Source organism: Oreochromis aureus, linkage group 12 (assembly GCF_013358895.1).
Source record: "Oreochromis aureus strain Israel breed Guangdong linkage group 12, ZZ_aureus, whole genome shotgun sequence".
NCBI classification, from domain to species: Eukaryota; Metazoa; Chordata; class Actinopteri; order Cichliformes; family Cichlidae; genus Oreochromis; species Oreochromis aureus.
In genome coordinates this window covers 26,471,086-26,491,210 of record NC_052953.1, presented here as the reverse complement: position 1 = coordinate 26,491,210, position 20,125 = coordinate 26,471,086, and the positions used below count along the sequence as shown (strand labels likewise).

Sequence of the window (20,125 nt, the reverse complement as noted above, 5' to 3'; positions counted from 1 at the left end):
ATGGGTTTGAAAAAAAAAATCAAGGCTGTCAGTGCCAAGGAGATAGGTTTTTTTTTTCTTTTTTTTTAGTCTTCCTGGTTACACAGCTTATCTGCACTGGATAATTTCCTTTTTCCTATCCAAGAATCCAAGAATTTTTTCGCTTTAATGAAAGACTATCTCTAAATGGCTACTTACTCTAGCATTGTGAGCAATTTACTGTTTTCAAACAGATGTCAGTCATTACCCCTGGAACATCCTTTGGTATGCGTTAAACAAGCTGCACTTGGGGATGCTATGCTTTAAAAATTTAAGTGCATGCAGTTATATGCAACCAAACTGGTTGCATATAACTGCAACAAATTTCTCATAAAGCCCTATGGGGGAATTGGAAAATGGCTCCCATTTGACCTCACACTCTAGACTAAGGCTTTAGTGGCATGACATAACTGCATCATCCCGAGTAGCACAGGTTAATATATTTATTATTAGAAATGGAAAGTCAGACCTATACTCTGCAATTAAACTAATCCCGGTCCCTGCTATCTGCCCTGCCAAGAAAACGAGCAGTTACAAAACATTTTGGATCAACTAAAACTACACAGAATAGGCAAAATGTTACACAACTGGCAGTAATGGAGGAGAGATTTCCTGTTTGGGCTGAAATCCACTGTTACTTGATCTTGGGGAATGTGCTGCTGGCTCGCACAGGACTGCTAGCTGCTGGACTCCTTACATTTCGGAGTGGCCAAACACCTGCTCGTTCTGGCAAACGCTCAGCCTGAAAACTCATCAAGGGATAGGAAGACATTTTTCATGAGCTACATTCATCACGGGTTTAAAAAGAGCCTCTAAATCCATCCATTGCCTCCCCGTCAAAGAGGAATAATTCTTATCATTATTGCTGTGCTATTTCAAAGATGAGTTTTAGTATGTTGAGCTTGGTGTTTTACTTGTGTGTGTTTTTTTCCATCACTGGGATTTGAATTTCTGTCATTTTGTAAAAATCTCTGTGATCAAATAAAAAGTCAAGCAAATGGCACTTAAAGCGTTTAATGTGATCTGGTTTCTTTTCCCAACAGAAAAGAGCAGAGAAATCATTCATCAACAGCATTAAAAAAAGCACAAAAACACACACACTAATGATGCTGCTGTCATTTATTCAACACCGCTTTATGTTACAATAGCTCATAGCCAAATACATCTGCACAATATCAATAAATAAAACAATGAAATAAAAGTGCAATTTCGCAGCAGAGGCAATAAATGACTGTTTTCTGCCAAAGTGGGATGATGATGATGTATGAATATGTCAGAAAGCATACACTGACTTTTGCAGAAGATCTTACCAGGAGGGGGAGTGGTTGAGGCCAGTGAAATTGTGACATGATTATTATTTTTCTATTTCCTTTTACAGTTTTAAATTGTTTTAATATTCATCTTTTACATGCTTGCTGATGGGCACCTGAATCAGACTTTAAACATTCTGTTCAAGGGGAAATAACTAAATCGTGTTTTCCCAAAAGAGAATTCCAATCTGTGTGACTTTTCAAATTTAACAGATAAATTCTCATTCTCCAAGCTTGGCCTGATCAAATTTAGAAAAGAAAACAACAAGGAGTGAACAACACCGGAGCCAAAATCCACTAACTGGAGAAGTGGAGATTTTAATCTTTGCATGTGTTACATTTCACTTCATAATCGGATTTGGACCATAAGCTTCTTGTTAAGTTCAGTTGCTGTTGTTAGCAGTCAAATGGCTCTTCAGTTAAGATAGCTGTGGCACATCCAATGTTGTATAGCCTGTATATTAATATTAAGATTAATCTAACAAGCAAAAGATCCTGGGAAGAGGCACAAATCCCCTGGGGCTTGTGGAAAACACAAGCCCCAATGAACAGGGAAACTCTTCCAAATCAAACATACAGTTTGTGTGTCAGTTTCCTGCTGTGGTGACCCTTTGTGAATAAGGCACAAGCTAAAAGTAGCTTATAGCCTCTTGATCATGCTTAGGTGCCTAAACCTGCACGCCAGCAGGAGGTGACTTCAGTGGTTCCAAACTGAGGCTCAAAAGTCAAGTCACTTTGAATATTTTCAACGTTTTCATTTGAATTTCATTTGAATGTTATGCTCTCATTTTGGTATTATTGGGTCTTCAAGAAAGCATGATGTTAACAGTTAAAATATGAGAACTGATATGTTACTACCTTGCAGATGCGCCTGGTGTCCTCAGTCTGATTGATGATCTGATGATTCATTTTGTGATTAGAACTCTTAAAGGTGTTATTATGTGCTCTAAAAGCCCCACAATTTTATTATATGACTGTCACCTGCCTTTAATCAGTAGCATTAGATTTACAGGGCACTTGTTTGAGACTGAATCTCTTTAAAACACCCAAACAGGGACCCGAGACACTAAAAGCCAAAGGCGACGATTCCTAACCTGGTTAAAAACAATGAAAGCACACAGTCTGTAAGACTGGTGTTAGGGACAATCATGGCAGATTTTCTATTATTTAGGGAAAGAAAAACACACATTTACCGACTGCAGCAGTTTAAGCAGATAAATATGAGTTTTTTTTTTTTTTTTAAATGAGCAGAGGCTACTCTTCTGCCACATCTCTGGTGCCAAAGCTCAATAGACATCCAGTGTCACCAGGCAGGAGACATCTCCACAGAAACATTGTTAGCCATCCTTTGCCTGAGGTGGCTGGCAAAGTCCACCTGCGTCTGAGCGAGCACTTTGTTTATGATTGTCTTTGGGATCCAGCCCTGCCAATGACAGAGACAAAACCACTGTCAATTTGAATCGAATCACGCTTTTACACAAATCTAATACCAGTGAAAGGGAAGATGCAAACTTGATCATTCATACCTTTAGATCTATACTTAGTAACCAGGTGAATTTGGTCTTATTTGGGTCTTCAGCGCAGGGCTTCATAACTATGCAGGTTGGCCCGTTTTCCGCTCTGAGAAATGTAATGATTAACAGACAGTGTCAGTTTAAAATAATCTGCACGCAAACGGTCTGTGCATCCATAAAGTAATGCCCCGGATTGATGGCTTCCCATCGCTTACCTGACAACACCCCTCTGCTCAGGCATTTTTGGGTGCTGAGTGGACATTCCTGCCAGGAAGCAGGTGGAGCCTCGCCGCTTGGCACATCGGACACTGACAAAGTCCCTGGGTCCCACCACATTGCCGGGGGTCTCTGCGGATACCTCGTGGGTGATCATCGTGTCCTGGCCGATCTTTTGGAGAATCTGGAGAATCCCGAAGTAAAGCATCATTAATTAACATTTCTGTATATATTTGTGTAACATGTTGTAAGTGTACGCTTTTAAAATAGCAGAATAAAAAAAAGTAATAACTATTAATTTTTCAACTTTCTTACTTTGACTTCTTTCACATTTGGGTTCCACTCCCCCATTTGCTCCATATTTCCAACTAGCTCTTTGTAAAGATCATCAGGATGTTGCTCCAGCATCACTTCTAGCTTGAACACCTTCCCGACATCAGGTAGCACTTTGCTCAGGACCTTGTCTCCATTCGCCTGCAGAAGAGAGGGAATGGGGACGAGAAGTGTTAAAATGCGAAGTTTCATAGCGGAGCTAATACAAAAACACTTGACTTTGATGCCAACAATGTATGCACGCACAGCAACAGTTTCAGTGGTCCAGCCGTCCTGCTCACTGAGGATGCTGATGGCCTTTTGCAGTGCATCTTCACCTTGTTTCAAATAAGACATCTCCTCCTCATTGTAACCCTCTTCTTCAATCTGAGAACCTTAAAACCAAGTTGCAATTATCTAAATCATACCTGTTTATGTCTTATTCTATAATTAAAAAAATCTGATCATGCATGGCTTTTTCTTTTTGCATTACAGTGACTGAAACAATCACAACAACTCACTGAGAAGAGAACTTCGACGGCGGACTTGGCTGATCCAGTTACTGGGGCCTGGACCTGCCAGCGTGTTCAGCTCATGATGAATGGCCACCATGGCATTCTTCCTCAAACCTGGAAAGCACAGACAGAAAATACTCCGTCACTGTACCAGAACTTCCAGAAAGATTATCAAACAACATCTGTCTTCATTTTTTCTTTACTCATCAGGTCGGCATGTAGACTGCAACTTGGAATTTGTGGATGAATTTGTGGATTCATTCACTCACCTGTCATATTCCTCATGTGCCGATAGGAGATGCCAGCACACAGTTTAAAAGTAGCGGGCAGCATTTTCAGTTTCGAAGAGCGCTGAGAAAAAACTGTATAAAGGCAAGAAGATCGCAGAGGTTCAAACTCTCTCTGAGCTGTGACTGTTCTAAATGGCTGGCTCCTGGGTCCATATATATAGGAGCACTGCCCACAAGGCCGCCTTGCTATCACCGTGTAGATAAACACACACACATTTCACTGTACCAACGGCCATGTCACCAAGGTTGCATCGTGCACGCAACAAGAATGCCCCACACTCTCACAAACACTCTGTGGGATTGCGTCCAGCGTCCAGGCCTCCTCCTCACTCACTTACACAGACGCAAACATTCGTATATCAGTGGGTGACACTGGGAGAAACAACTTTTCGTCAGTAATGAAAGCACCCAAAAGAGAGGTCAGTGCGAGAGACCCTGAGTGACGCATGCATCCCTTCATGGCCCATTACATGCTAAACACTCTCTGGAATTTGAGGGGAAAAATTTTCCATTCAGTTTGGCTTGTTTCTTCTCCCAGTATGACTGATCCCTAAATGGTACTTGGAAATATAACTGAGTGAAATGATCAGACATTAACTTTAATGCTGTACTTGGAGACTTTGGGCTTCCTTTAACAACAAAAACAGCAAAATGTGTTTGAAGATGGCTTTAAATGGACAATGTTCGTAAGACATCTGCTGTAAATACAGTGGTTTTGCTCGTGTTTGAAGACTCAGAGACATTAACTGCAAAGGTTTGAGCTATGGATAAATAGGGTGGATTTTCATAAACTATGTCAGTGGCTATTGCTGAGAATCTTTTAAAGGTTTTTAGGATTTATCTTTGCATATTTTTTCTACAGAAAATGTTTATCCCACATTAAGCTAAGTCACCATGTGGGGCAGCATTGTTCCTTATCAGTGAGCAAATAAAGGAAGATGCACAGGCCACAGCCCTGTGTTTCTTCACACTCTACATTACATATTAAATAATTTCCCTTTGGGAATTTTTATTTAGGTCAGGGCAAAAGGTTTAAAAAAAACAACTTTTAAGAAAAAAAATGGTTGATTTTGCTTGTAAAAAGCAAGCGTTAAAAGCACATTTATGCACTGAGCTGTAGTTATCCGGAGCAAAAAGTAACCCTGAGGTCAAAGAAAGTACGTAACTGTGGGTGATTCTGCCAAAAATGCATATTCTGAGTGTTTTGACTGTGAAGAAACAGAGAAAGAGTCAAAATGTTCTGTTTTGTTCAAGTGCAAACTGACAGGAGGTATGAATAACAATTTGCTGCTGAGAACTGAACATCCTTAACCTCCTAAGACCCGAACTCTTCCACGGCATGCATTTTTAATTTCTCTTTGATATTTGGGTATATTGGGGCCCAAAGAATGTAAAAACAAAGAATTACCAGATTTTTTTTTTTTTTTTACTTTATTTTTGTTAAAAAAAAAAAAAATAAGAGCCACATATGAGGATATTTGTTTAAAATTTTGATAGAACAGTGGCAGTATAATGTCCTAATAAGTGGATATCAGGCCCATGTAGAGCAAAATTGAGTATTTTAGTCTAAATAACCCAAAATGTGATGTTCACATATGTGGACGCCAGGTCCTAGGAGGTTAAACATCTTTTTGACATTTACAGTATTTACCACGGCCGATATTCTGACAACTGCTCATACAAAACACACGTACAGAAGCGTTCCTTATAGTAGGAAAACTGACTTTGTATAACATGCTTTAGGATTAAACAAAAATAAGAGAGTAATAAAATTTTGAATACAAGCAACCAAACTTCACTATGAATCTTTTGCCGCCTGCCCATTACATCACACTTTTCTTGAAAGTTCTTCCTGAAGGCTTGGTTAATCATCAGATGCTGCACCACCATCTGTGAAAAACATATTTTTCCAAGCTGCTCACATGTTTTGTGAACCTTGCTTGCTTCTTCCAAGAAAAACCCTGGCTATCTAACAGAAATATTGCCTCAGTGGGCCGCACGTCAAGCACGTGCTCAGAGTCACGGGAACAGAAAGCTGTCAAGTGAGTTGCAGGTCATCTGATTAGTGAACAGGAATGCATGCAGAAAAAACCCCCTAAACCCCCCCCCCATCGAATACATAAATTACCAAAAAAGAGCGATCGCCTTAACCTACAACCTCATGTCCCTCTGGCTCGATGACAGAAATCATCTATCAGTCCCTTTGGCCTTCTGCAGGGTGACTTCTTTCATTTGCCATGGGAACACACACTCCTGGTGTCTTAACCATTTCTGAGCCACAGTGGACACAGTGTAGATTCTAGGCTGGTAAAGGTTAAGGGGTCAAACTCTATGTCTTAAAAGAAGGTACATTTCTGTAAATGCTCTAGCTTGTGATCCTGGAACAGGGAGTCATTACTAACTGATGATATGTAATGCATTTTTAACATATCGGCTTAATATCCTCAACATTTGTTTGACTTGACACTAGGACAATTTTTTCTTCCTTTTCTTAAACTTTCATATCATATGGATTGCATACTTCTGCATAAATAAAGGTATGTGAGATACATAAAAGGCTATGTGAAAAGATATTGTGCTCATTACTCAACCTCCAGCATGAAATTTCTGTTTTCGTGAATTCATAATACTGAATATAATCAGGACCAAAGTGGTGAATAACATAAATATGTGACATACTTACACTGGATGTACAGTTATTCCACTAATAGTCATGGAAAAAAGTTTTCATAGAACATTGTTTATCATTATTACAATAATGCAGGCTTGCTTTTATAGTTTAATCTCTTTATGCTATTTTAACTTGAATTTTGTTCTTCAAAAGTGTCATATAAATAAACCTTACTTACTCAGTGCTTCTATAGGAATTAAGAGTGAAAGTAACAGCCAGGTGCTGCAAATCAATAAACTTGATTAGCTGGGTATCACAAAGTATGTCACAAGGTTACATCTAAGACTCTGCAGTCCTGAGTCAGCATGTTAAAAATTAAAGTTTATTATGGTACAATTAGAGAAAGATTAAACAAGTATGCTTTTGTTTTGTTTTTTCAGAGGGAAGAACACCGTAGCACATCTTAGATTTGTAAAGCTGCATCTGAACAAACCACAAAACGTCTGAAACAATGCTCTTTGGACAGATTAGATCACACAGTATGTCAGCATAAACACCTTATACCAGCTGTCAAGCACAGTGGTGGAGGGGTGATGATTTGGGTTTGTTTTGCAGCCACAGACCCTTGCGCACTCAGTGACCTTGCAGTCATTGAGTTGTTCATGAACTTGACTTTATACCAAAATATTCTGAAGTCAGATGTGAGGCCATCCATCCAGTGCCTTCAACACTATTCTTCCCTCGGTTCTGAAGGACAAGCTGGAGAACTCTGGAGTGGACCATCACCTCACTACCTGGATTTTGGACTACCTCACCGACCGACCACAGTATGTGAGGACTCAGGGCTGTGTGTCGGACAGGGTCGTCTGCAGTACGGGGGCCCCACAGGGAACGGTTCTGGCTCTGTTCCTCTTCACCATCTACACTGCAGACTTCTCCCACAACTCCACCCAGTGCTTCCTGCAGAAGTTCTCTGATGACTCTGCAATAGTCGGCCTCATCACTGATGGGGACGACAAGGAGTACAGAGGACTGACTCAGGACTTTGTGGACTGGTGCCAGCTGAACTACCTCCAGATCAATGCCAGTAAAACCAAGGAGCTGGTGGTAGACTTCCGCAGGCACAAACATCCTCCACTGCAACCACTGAACATCCAAGGTATGGACATCGAGGCTGTGGACAGCTACAGGTACCTTGGTGTTCATCTGAACAACAAACTGGACTGGACTCATAATTCAGACGCCCTCTACAGGAAAGGGCAGAGCAGGCTGTACCTGCTGCGGAGACTTAGGTCGTTTGGAGTGGAGGGCCCACTCCTGAAGACCTTCTATGACTCTGTGGTGGCCTCAGCCATCTTTTACGGTGTGGTCTGCTGGGGCGGCAGCATCTCTGCCGGGGACAGGAAGAGACTGAACAGGCTGATCCGAAGGGCCAGCTCTGTTCTGGGATGCCCTCTGGACCCAGTGGAGGTGGTGAGTGACAGGAGAATGGTGGCTAAGCTGTCATCCCTGTTGGACAACATCTCCCACCCCATGCATGAGACTGTGACAGCACTGAGCAGCTCCTTCAGTGGGAGACTGCGGCACCCACGGTGTGGGACGGAGAGATTTCGCAGGTCTTTCCTCCCCACTGCTGTCAGACTCCACAACAAAGACTTTAACTGATCAAACACACACATCCACACATGTGCAATAACACTAATGTGCAATAATCTTTCTGGCATCGTTGTATTTTTACTCAGTTGTATATAGCATTTGTATTCTATTTTTATCTTATTGTATATTTTATTCTATTTTATTCTACTGTATATAGTATTTTATTTTATTCTCTTCTGTACAGTTGTGTACTGTATTTATTCTTATTTTATCTTATTCTAATTTTTCCTTCATAACTTTTGCACTGTCCACTTCCTGCTGTGACAAAACAAATTTCCCACGTGTGGGACTAATAAAGGTTATCTTATCTTATCTTATCTTATCTTATCTTATCTTATCTTATCGGTCTAAAAGTGAAAGCTTGGCCCAAATTGGGTCATCCAACAGGACAATGAACCCAAGGACACCAACAAATCTACAATGCCCCCAAAAAGATAAGAATCACAGTGTTGCGACGGCCCAGTTAAAGTCCAAACCTGAATCCAGGTGTCGGTTTAGCTCAGCGGTTAAATAGACAACCACATGTGGCAATGCCAAATGGAGCAGCGTGTGTTGATTCCGACCTGACGTGTCCTTCCTGTTTTCCTGTCTATATAACTAAATACTATCTAATAAATATGAAAAAAAAAAGCCCATAATAATAAATAAACAAACAATGTTCAAACCTCAACCCAACTGAAATGCTGCGGAGGGATCTCAAGAGAGCTGTGCATAAATAGTTGCCTGCAAACCTCAATGAACTGAAGCAATGCTATAAAGATTGAGCCAAAATGCCTCCACAGTGGAAAATGGAGGCATCCACAAGAAAATGAAGCTATGATAGAGCGATATTAACACAATGTACGCACTTAAAAACACAAACTCATGAGGCCTCATAATGGTTTACTAAATATATTTTTTACATATTTTGCCCCTTCATTTTGTACTCTGCATTTAAACATCTACATGGCCTATGAGAACTTAGTTACTGCACAATGATTCGCCTCATTTATTTGCTTGTAAAATATTACACTATGTGGATGCAATATTGCAGATCATCTGTTTGTAAAGGAAACATTAAAAACAAACCTCAGTCAGGGTTGTCAAGCTCATACAGCTGCTTTTATCTTAAGGGGGGCCAGACCAGTGAAACTACACGATGAAAGCATAAAATTACAGTCTTTATTATATTTAATATAAACAGTTTTTGTTAATTTACTGTGGACTCACAAATGGTGGAAGAAAAAAACAAAAGCTTTCCCAGTATTTGATTGTTTACCTGTTAGTTAATTACTGCGGTGGGCAGTCTTAATCAATAGGAAACGCTGTAAAAGTTAAAAATCTATGCACTACTTTCCAAAAGTGTCCAGTTGGCCAGGTTTGGAGTCTTCGCCTGGCTGATTCTGACCCCTGGCCTTATATTTGACACCGGTGCCCTAAATGATTACATTCTCACAGCATAGTAAAGTTGTGCTAAAGCAGTATATATCACAAAAAGTCTTTGCAACCAGCACAGAGCAGAAAGGGAAATAAATAGACAGACAAACTGTAGAGTACTCAAACTATAATACAGAGTTTATTGGGACTTGAAGGACACAGTGGGTTTGGCTTTCACATGCACTCAGCACTTTGCTGTATATCACATTTAAGAAGGAAAATTCCCTCATTGATTCACTCCTCTCCATCCTTTTGCTCCTCCTTCCCTTCACTTCCAACAAACCGTGTGAGTTTGTGTGTATTGGTGTTGACACGTTCCCCCAGCGAAGCAAACAGAGCATGACAGTCAGAGAATAAACAAAGTGCTGATGTTTGTGTGGGCATTGTCTGAGAGCTCATGCTAACAAGGAGGCACTTCAGTCTGATTCAGATTTTTTTTTCATATCAAGTACGCAGAGGGAAAAAAAAAGGCTTGTGTGAGATTGGTAAGGACGATTAAAAAGTATTGCATGGACCAGCTTTCACTACCTCAAACAGGGAAAATACTACATTCTTAAATTAACAAGAGCCTGAACTCTTCCTCCCTTTTAACTGGCGGTGCTGCTGCGAGAAGGCCACTTCTATGCGCGGAGATCCTCTGGTGTCTCCCTCTCCTCCTCCTGGCTCTAGCATGACTGAACTGGACTCATTAAGGAAAAAAAAATCAAAAGGCAAACCTTTCACATAGCTGTGTGTCCAACTGTAATCGAAGACACAGGGTATCAAGAGGAAGACCCTTTAGATTTGTGAGGCATTTTTGAAGAGCGAGTTGAGGGTAGGTGTAAGAGCGCTAAAACATAACATAACCTGTACAGCAAATGTCTATGCAGCAGTATCTTTTACATGGACAAACAAAAAGGCATAGGGAGAACAAGAACACTTTAGTTTTGGATGTAGAAAAACAAGCGTCATGTGTCAATATCACGACAATAATGTGCCTTAATGATCAGAGGTAAAACATTTTCATTTGGTAACAAAACAGCATGACATTATTTGAAATTGTGCAACTTGGTCAGGCTGAGTGCATGTGTTCCTCTCCACTCTGTGGGGACTGTGCAGAAAATCTGAGCAAAACCGAACAAAACAAAAACAACAAAAAGAAAAAAAAAAGAAAAAGAAAAAAGAAAAGAAGTAGAGTTCTGTTTCTGTACAGCATGTTAATTAGTTTGTCAAACTCCACATAATCTCAAATATAAAGTGACACTGTAAACCGAGGGAGGGGGGGACGTCTGCATGTATATGATAGTAACATCAGTGGAATGAGGTATGCAAAAGCAAAAGGGATACAGCTGTCCATACTTACACTTGTCCATGCAATGAAAACACAACACGAGTCTCACAATTCTGAGTGTGCGCGTCAATCTGATTGTGTATGTACTGTATGCAGGTATGTGTGCTTTAAGCAGTATGATATGTCTGCAGGCTCATATTTAGAGAAAAAAAAGTGTAGAAAAGGGATCACGCATTCTGATCCTCCTGTGGTTCCAAACAATGGCTAAAAAAAACTAAAAAAAAACCTTCAATAAAACCCAAAAATTCAACAATAACAACAGTAACACAAAACTAAACCGTAATCTTTGGCCTGAGTGTACGCAAGGCAATGTACATTTATGTGTTGAGGTTGTTGAGGTGATGTGTTCTGAATGTTTAGGAGTGATCTGAGGTATGGCAGGTGAAATGCAGAAAGAAAGAACATGTTAAGAGTTGTGCAGATGGCGACGCCTGGGGAGGCGGGGGGGTGCTGTCGATAGATGGAGAGATATTGGTACGAGATACAGGCCAGAAAGAAAGTACACGACTGAAAGTGACTGGAAAAAAAGATAATCTTTTCTTCTTTTTTTTTTGTCTGGAAAAACAAATAAACAAATAAACCAAAAAAATAAAAATTCACCAAGACCCCATCTTCGATTCCCTGTGGTGGTCTTTATTATACAGTGGATCCCCTGAATATTAGCTTGTTTTCTATCCTTTTTTTTTTTTTTTTTTTTTAAATTTCATCACTATCAGTGGCTCTGTTCTACAGTCCAACAATCCTGAGGGTAGGTAAGGTTTGTCTAAATATTTCCAAAAGTCTCTGCAACACTGACCATCCTACTTCAAATGCCCAGGACATTAGGGCATGGTCATCCCCCCTCCCCATCCCACCCCTCCCTCCCACCCAATGGACTGACCATCAAGGCTTTTTAGACCGGCTGTCTCCAGCTGCTGCTCAGGCCCCAGCACAGTGGACCAGTCAGCAGCAGGGAAGCCCTCGGTAGCTCCTTCCCTTTGCACGGTACATGTGTGTGTGTGTATGTGTTCTGCGTTTGTGTGTGTGGGGCGCCCACACAGCCACGATGCCACTAGGGGGCAGAGTTGGACATGGAGTCCACAGAGTTTACGCTGGAAGACTGCACACGGCTGTTGGAAATGGACACCTCTGGGTGCTGCGGCAGAAAAAGAGAGATAGATTTGCGTGGGTTAATCGAAATTGGCTTTGCCTGCTTTCCGAGTGTGCCTGTCCGTTCACTTACATGCCTCCTGAAGATCCTGTCCAGCAGGCTGCGTCGAGGTGGCTCTGGCGGCTGGTTCCAGTCCAAATCTGGAGATCTCGTCCCATGTGGCCCAAACACATTCAAATCTCTGAAACACTCGGTTTCTATCATCTGAATCAGATGGGAATAAGAAGCAGAAAGAGGAAAACTTGTGAGCTTTCCCAGCAAGTTATGAGAAGCGCACTGAGCGTTTAAAAATGTCATATGACATGAACGCACTTACCTCATTCTGCCACGGGATGGAAACGCTGCCTGTAGCGAATTTGGAGTAGAAGTCATTGTCTGTTTGGTCCAAATTGACTCCCTTGACTGTGGAGAACTGCTCTATGTCCAAAACATCCTTACAGTACACTGCCCGAGGCTAAGAGAGGGCAATGACCATGAAAAAGATTGGGTTGAAGGGAAAAACAGAAAACAAGTTTATCTTAATAGATAATTTATCTTCATGGAATTTTGCTTGCTGTTTCTGATTTTTTTTTTTTTTTATGCTGGCTATTTTTGAATATTTCCACTGATATAACAAACTTAAAAAATGTCCTAACTGATGCAGGACGTGTCAGTAAGGATACTTGGTTTTAGCATTGAGTTTGATTTAAACCTCCAGTGCAGAATAATATCAACAACTCACATCAGGCACAAAGGGAGGCTCCACCATTCCAGCCTCCATCCTCTTGAAGTTGATGTTTTTGAAGAATGAGTGGGCCTTGACGCCTGCTGCTCCATCCGCCTTGCACCCCAGCCTCTGCTTAGGGTCTTTGGTGAGCAGCTGGGTGAAGTAGAAGCAGAGATAAATCACTCAATTATTCATCATTCATCTCTCGCTATACAAACATCTCTCTATCAAGCCTCACCATTCTACAGATGGCCTTGGCATCCTCTGTAAACTTGTCGTTGTACTCCTCCTCTTCGTCCTGCACCCTCCTCTCCACTTCCTCCCGTTTCACTCGCTCTTTGCGGGCGCGGAAGGGTGATCGCCCGGCGGTCATCTCGTAAATGAGGCAGCCCAGTCCCCACCAGTCAGGATACATGGCGTACTTTTCGTTATTTATCACCTCCGGAGCTGTAGACCCAAGGGGGAAACTTATTAAAACTTGCACATTTTACCCTTCTCGTTTAAAAATGTTGACTACAGTGCTTCTTACCCATGTAGCCTACTGTCCCCACTCTGCCTCTAATGAGTTCTCCATCAGGCACTTTGATAGCCAGCCCCAAGTCAGAAATGCGAATGTGTCCTGCAACACAGAGTGTTAGTGAGGTGAGTTGAGGTAAGGTAGAGAACTGCTGATGTTATCCACATGTACCTGACAGGCTCTTTGTGCAAAACTAGCTGGCTGTAATTTATCATAAGGTAAATGTGCAATTTAACATGCAAAATGCTGCATCGCAATATTTATGAATACCAACTGCTGAAACTTCAAGACTCACCATTGTCATCTAATAGGATATTCTCAGGTTTCAAATCCCTAAAGATGACACAGCATGCAAGTGTGTTAAAGCATAAAATATCAGTTCACAACACACATTATTAAAAATTTTTTAAAAACCCATTAACATTGCAAGGCTTTTCTCCTCTAACTGAACTACACCTTAAAATGCATTTAAGACTGTGTGACATTTACCTGTAGACGATCGATTCCCTGTGCAAATGTTCGAGACCGCAGCAGATTTGAGCAGCGTAAAACTGGACCCTGTCTTTGTCGAAGCCAGGCGTGCCCATGTTGTAGATGTGAAACTTCAGGTCGCCTCCGTTCATGATGGTCAGCACCAGACACAGGGCGTCTTTGGTCTCGTACGCGTACGCTAAGCTCACCTGGTTGAAGACGAGAACACTCATGCTGAAGCCGCAAGGCATCAATGTCGCACTTTATTCCTCTTAATTTTCTACTCACGACAAATCTACTGTTGACTTTCTCTAAAATCTGCTTCTCGTTGAGAGCCATGGACTCTCCTTTCCTCTTCTTTATCCTCTTCTTCTCCAGCTTCTTGCAGGCGTACATCTTCCCCGTTGCTCGAACCTGGCAGGCACATACCTGAGGATTAAAGACACCGTGTTATCTCACATTTCACTGTGAAATGGCAATACTTTTAATGTGAACATCAAAATTTATCTCCGGGTCTCTCACCTCTCCAAATCCCCCCTTTCCCAGCACTCGGTACTGTCTGAACGTGTCCTTAGTGATTGGTTGCCTGGCAAAACACAGGCACAGCAAAACCCATTAACATATGTTCATAGTATTGATTAAGACAGGCATTATGTGCAGAACTCAATACCATCCTGAGTCTGTTTCCTGTATAGATGATGGAACCTCTTGTACATAATTTCACTTTCCAGACACAGATACAATCAAGGCTGCTCTGAAAGCCTGCTGTTTACTTCCAACTGCTGTTTACTTACATGCCATCTGCATAAAATATTATACTGTTTAGAATGACGTGTAATTCTATCCAAGTCGTTTCTTATCTGGAAAATTATACCTTCTTAACTCTTTAAATTATGGTTGTTGGGGCTGTCATGACATCTGACTTTCATTTCACGATTATCACAGAAAATTCTAGATATAATATTATTGCAATATCATTGTATTGAATTCATGTCTCATTTTATTCATTGTGAAATGACTTTAAAGAAAAAAAAATAGCAACCCCAAAACCCCAAAGTTTGGGATTTTGTGCAAAATGTAAATGAAAACAGAATGTCAGCATTTGGAATTCGGATAAAGCCATATTTTATTCACAACAGAACACAGAAAACCTATTTGATGGTTAAAATGGAGACATTCTGCTATTTTGCGAAAGATCTTAGCTCGTTTTCAATTTTACTGCAGCAACACGTCATTTTGCAACTAATTAGGTGACGTGGCAACAGGCCAGTAATATCACTGGGTATAAAAAGAGTATCAGTTTCTCAGTAAGTATAGAGGTTCGCCGATCTGAAAAAAACTATATCTCTCAATTTTGGCAAAATTTCAGAATGGTGTTCCTCAACATAGAATTGGAAAGACTTTGAATATCTACGATATATAATCGTTAAAAGATTCAGAAAATCTAGAGAATCTCTGTGCCCAAGTGAGCTTGCACATCTGTAAAGGCACCATCAATGCTGAAAGTTATATACAGATTTTAGAGAAATATATACTTCCATCCTGATGATATTTTTTTGATGATGCTGTTCCCTCATCAGACGGACAATATTCCTCTCTAAAAAGTCCAGCAGCTGCTCTCCTCAACTCCTGAATGTTTACAGGCTGTTGTAAAAAGAAGAGGGGGTGCTACACAGTGGTGAACACAGCCCTGTCCCAACTACATCAACATCAAAATGAGCTTTTGATATAATTTCTGTGTTCAATTGTGAATAAATTATGGATTCATGGAATTTGCTAATCATTTTTGTTTTATTTAGATTTAACACAGGATCCAAACTTTTCCCGAATGGTTGCTGTAAAAATACAAAGTCCATGAGATGTGATGACACAGTTATTTCCCAGACTATCAAATGTCCATTACTAACATAATAGTGATATTTCATTTGCAAATATCACAGTTATAGTCAATACAAACTTTGCATAATGCGGACTTATGTTGTTGTTTTTTTCTTATTTACCTTTTCGCTGGTGTCTGTTTGTCTCTTTTTAGGATGTTTCTTTGACTCACTAAACGTGATCTGGAGAACAGACAGCGGCTAATTTCTTTTTTTTAATTTGCCAAAATTAAAAACGTCGAAAATAATCAGACAAAATAAGCACTGAATGAATGTAAGCTTATTTACCGTTATAAACATCGACTTTTATCTCAACTAATTTGAACCTTGCTGCATTTATAGGACAGTGATCTTTACTAGTCATTTTACAAATTAAATGATATGTAATTTGAAATATTGCATTACTGCAGCTCATGGCATTTATTTTGTTGGACAGGCCCATGAGCATTATTCATATACGGTTCTTGTGCTGGCACCACTAGAAGATATCGCTCTTTTTCCTGAATTGTTAGGCTCTGACTCTTTAGTTCTAATTACAGTGGCAACTCAAATAAAATGGTTAGAATAATTTCATGTTCAGTGTTAGCTCTGCATCAGGCTGTTACCCCCCACCCCCAGCGGCCCTGACAAGGACGAGCAGAGAAGAATGGATGGATTTCATGTTCTAGAAATATTAGCTTTTTATTATCAGCCATATTGATTGACTGTGTTCATCTATAGATACCATTTAACTTTTTAAGATAGAGGTAAGATTTCAAGTCACTACAATATTCTTTGGTTGACTCCAGCCTCAGTTTGCAACTAGGAGGTCTACATCAACACCCTGACTGCAGCTAGTTCACATTCATATCCCTGACTAAAACTACTAAATTACATTTTATAAATGTCTGCATTCAGAATTTCAATGTGTGTGTTTTTTTTACACAGATGTGAAATGGATATAAGCAAACAAAACCCAACCAACCTCTCCAGCATCTTCCACTGTAGAAAGCGGTCAAAGTACATGCTGTTCTGGTAGTCTGCAAACGGAGCTCCACTCAGGTAGTCATGGACAGCCCTGGTGCAACACAAAAAAACATAAAAAATTAAAATTAAAAAATCAGTTACCAAAATGCACGTTGTGGGATGAAAATGGAAAGACAAGGCAGAGACAAATTAGAGAGAGTCCTGCAAACAGGTGAGCGTGAATGTATGAGGAACTCACTTGCGGCAGTTGCTGAAGATCTCCTTACATGGACTCAGCTCGAGGTTCTCTCTGCACTGGTCTGCAAAAACCTCTGCTATGTCTACACGCTGAGGTGACTACATCAACACATGTAAACAGTAGCACACATACAGGAATGCGTCACTCTTTATTACACACACTACAAATTAAAGAGATAACATAAACGCCTGATCTAATTGACGATGAACTAACAATGCATTGACATTTTAATGCGTACACTTGATTACTAAACCCATGCAGGCATCTTGGCGACCTTTAATTCTACTGTCTGCTTGTCTGCTTACAATGTGTGAAAAAAAGAAGGTTCGAAAATTTTTAAAATGCATCAAATGAGGAAACTTACATTTTCTGATAGAAAGGCCTTGATGATCTGGCACCCTCTGCTTTTTCTTTTTTCATCAGGTGTTACCTCATAGTCTTCCTAAACAAAAGAACAAGTCAGTGTTGTTAACAAAACTCATGTTATAGATTTGTGTTACATACTTTTATAGATGTGACAAAAGTATCAATGTGCACTTGATCGTTTGCAGTCTTTGGTCCAAGGACAATATTTATCAGTGCCACTTTCAAACAAGGCAGTTTTGTCATGAACGTTTTCTAGACTATAAACAGTGGCATTTACATCACTTGATCAATTATTGGCTAATTTCAAAGTTCAGATATAAAAGATTTCTAATGATCTTTAGTTCGTGAAGCTGTGAAATATTTCTTTAGACTTGTATAGATCTCAAATCTACAACAACAGACAGCATTTAGTAATGCAATGATTTATTGGATGGCGTGTTGTGAAACTGTCTCTCAAGCTGACCTTTTATTAATTACTTCACTGACATTTGTAACAGCTTGATTGTTGACTTTCTCTAGCGGCAAACCATGACTAAATGTTTTATTAACCACAAAGTCCCAGTGGACTTGGAAGACACCCACTATTCTTTTGCAGTTGTTGAATAACAGAATTGATTGGAATGAAAATAATAACTTCTCCCTCCCAGTCAAGCCAAGTCAAACCGGTTTTATCTCAAGCATCCTAAATTTACATCGATGCAATCTATAATCTGCGCAGGAGATTTGTTTAAAACAAGGAAAAAAAATTTCCCTAAAACAAGTGCAGGAGGAAATGATAATAATAGAAAAACTAAACACAACTCAAGTGTTTTATAATCTTTCAACCAGAGAAAGTCAGCTGTGATAAATGACATTTTACTAAGATCCTTTTAAATTACACTGATGATGATTTAGAACTTGGGCTAGAAGGCATTCAAACTGGATGCTTAACTCCAATAGTGGAAAAAGAAAATCCCCCAAAATCCCCAAATGTCTCTCGAATTCTTCCTGCTTTTTTCCTTTGAAAGACGAAACAGCTGCTGTGCGGTTAGAGAAACACACACCTCTCACTCTCTGCATATCTGTGTTTCACTGTCACTCTCACATAAACATATGCTGCTCTTGGCTCCGTGTTTGCACACATGCAGCTGATGACACTAACAGGTTGGGTCGTTACGCGGCGGACACACTGGACTTCTCGCAGGGGCAGTGACATGAAAAGCTCGCTGACGCATTTGGAAGCCGGCACTTTTAACCTCTCAAAAACAGGAGGGGGAGGGCAACATGGCATCCATGCGGCACGCTGGCATGGCTGTTTCTATTAGTGGGCTTTTTCCAACATGGCCCTGTGTTGCCTGGCAACCACACAGTAAACACGGTGGGATTCCTTGAGGTCCTGCAGTGTCACAGTGTGTCACACCAGCGTCACCAGCTTTCCACTACAACACACATACACGCGCATATCAACGTATATATGATATGCACCGCGCACGCACACATGAGCTCGAAGCTTAAGGAAAACTGGCTTTAAAAAGCCACATCATCACAGACACCACAGAATGAAACACGAAGAAGCCAGTGGTAAACACACACCATACATAAACATGTAAGATTATGACTAAAAGTCACAGAGAGCGAGAGAGAGAGCACTGTGATTGCTGCCAAGTGTTGATTAACTGAGACTTTGTTATCAGAGGTTTCAGAGAAACACACACACGCAGTAAATGAGCTGTCTGACTCCCACCGCTTGCTGGAGGAGCAGGAAAAGGGGGGAGGGGGGTTCAGCCAAAGGGGAAAGAAGAAGCCTCTTTAGCCTTTTGGAAGCAGAGTAGATCCAACACATACAAACACCTTCTCATGATGTAAGAGGAACCATTGGAACCACTTAAGTTGCACACACTGAAAAAACACATGCACAAACACTCCCTCCTCCTTTTGAACCGCTGTGCTCATACTTTCACATGGCTTACACGTTTAAAAAAAACCCCTGCATACATAAAAGAACAACAATTACTGTAAATTGTAGATCACACTAATTACTGCACACTAGATTACACAATAACACTGTCTAGTAAACCTCATACCAGCAATGGACTGCAATGTTGTTTAATCACTTGTAATATAACCACCTGCCTGGTTGTAAACACCCTCAGACCTGAGTAATTGTCAAATGGGGTGCATAAAGCTGAGCTCACATGGACTGTAGAATTTGCTCCAACACGTGCTTGGCTTGAGTGTGTGTAAGTGCTTTCCCCCTACACAGAGTGGGGGTGGCGTGGAGGGGGTGATGGTCACTTTTAGGGCTGGGCGGTTAAAAGTGGGCAGAGAAGGGGAGAGACGGGGGTGCGCTGGGACTGGAAGGGGCTGGCGAGGGAAACAATGCGTCCTTTCTGCCCCGTCACATGTCCGCTAAGATATTCTGGGCATAGATAGATAAAGACTTAAATGTGTCATGTGGGAGGTATTTTGTCTAGACGTGGAGATGGGGTGGTAGGAGGCAAAAAGCTGGATAGATTGGGGATCTGGATGGTTGAATAATCACTACTCCATTTAATTGTGTCCTCTTGCTGTGTGATCCAGCAACACCGGCGTCTTTGCAGCCTGCGTTCTAATCAGAGTGAGTACACTAAAAAAGTTGATGAGTGTGTGTTTCCAGGACTGCATTTA

The 20,125-nt window shown here is 40.8% G+C and overlaps 2 protein-coding genes across 2 annotated transcripts in view; both read right to left on the bottom strand.

Annotated features, from left to right (window-relative positions):
* Positions 1-1,119: 1,119 nt before the first annotated feature.
* On the bottom strand, positions 1,120-4,315 carry star (steroidogenic acute regulatory protein). The gene is made up of 7 exons (XM_031744174.2): positions 4,155-4,315; positions 3,892-3,999; positions 3,638-3,765; positions 3,374-3,532; positions 3,058-3,242; positions 2,855-2,948; positions 1,120-2,751 (listed from the first exon to the last, which is right to left on the bottom strand). Exons 1-7 carry the CDS (start codon positions 4,216-4,218, stop codon positions 2,632-2,634), a joined length of 858 nt encoding a protein of 285 aa, XP_031600034.1. The 5' UTR covers positions 4,219-4,315; the 3' UTR covers positions 1,120-2,631.
* Positions 4,316-12,054: 7,739 nt separating this feature from the next.
* Positions 12,055-20,125, bottom strand: part of grk5l (G protein-coupled receptor kinase 5 like) — a 28,101-nt gene continuing 20,030 nt past the window's right edge. The window contains exons 4-16 of the mRNA XM_031744187.2: positions 17,478-17,555; positions 17,114-17,211; positions 16,874-16,966; positions 14,555-14,618; positions 14,321-14,461; positions 14,051-14,241; positions 13,857-13,894; positions 13,574-13,663; positions 13,283-13,491; positions 13,060-13,197; positions 12,655-12,792; positions 12,411-12,542; positions 12,055-12,323 (exon numbers count right to left, since the gene is read on the bottom strand). Of these exons, the coding sequence (XP_031600047.1) occupies positions 12,240-12,323; positions 12,411-12,542; positions 12,655-12,792; positions 13,060-13,197; positions 13,283-13,491; positions 13,574-13,663; positions 13,857-13,894; positions 14,051-14,241; positions 14,321-14,461; positions 14,555-14,618; positions 16,874-16,966; positions 17,114-17,211; positions 17,478-17,555 (1,494 nt within the window). The 3' untranslated portion in view covers positions 12,055-12,239. The remainder of the gene's footprint in view (positions 12,324-12,410; positions 12,543-12,654; positions 12,793-13,059; positions 13,198-13,282; positions 13,492-13,573; positions 13,664-13,856; positions 13,895-14,050; positions 14,242-14,320; positions 14,462-14,554; positions 14,619-16,873; positions 16,967-17,113; positions 17,212-17,477; positions 17,556-20,125) is intronic.

What these genes read in the sequence shown, in the direction of transcription:
- star (XM_031744174.2), bottom strand. Translation starts at nt 4,218, where the DNA reads ATGCTGCCCGCTACTTTTAAACTGTGTGCTGGCATCTCCTATCGGCAC. An exon ending in GCACATGAGGAATATGACAG is followed by an intron (nt 4,000 to 4,154) that starts GTGAGTGAATGA and finishes TGTGCTTTCCAG; the next exon opens with GTTTGAGGAAGAATGCCATG. An exon ending in CAAATGTGAAAGAAGTCAAA is followed by an intron (nt 3,243 to 3,373) that starts GTAAGAAAGTTG and finishes GGGATTCTCCAG; the next exon opens with ATTCTCCAAAAGATCGGCCA.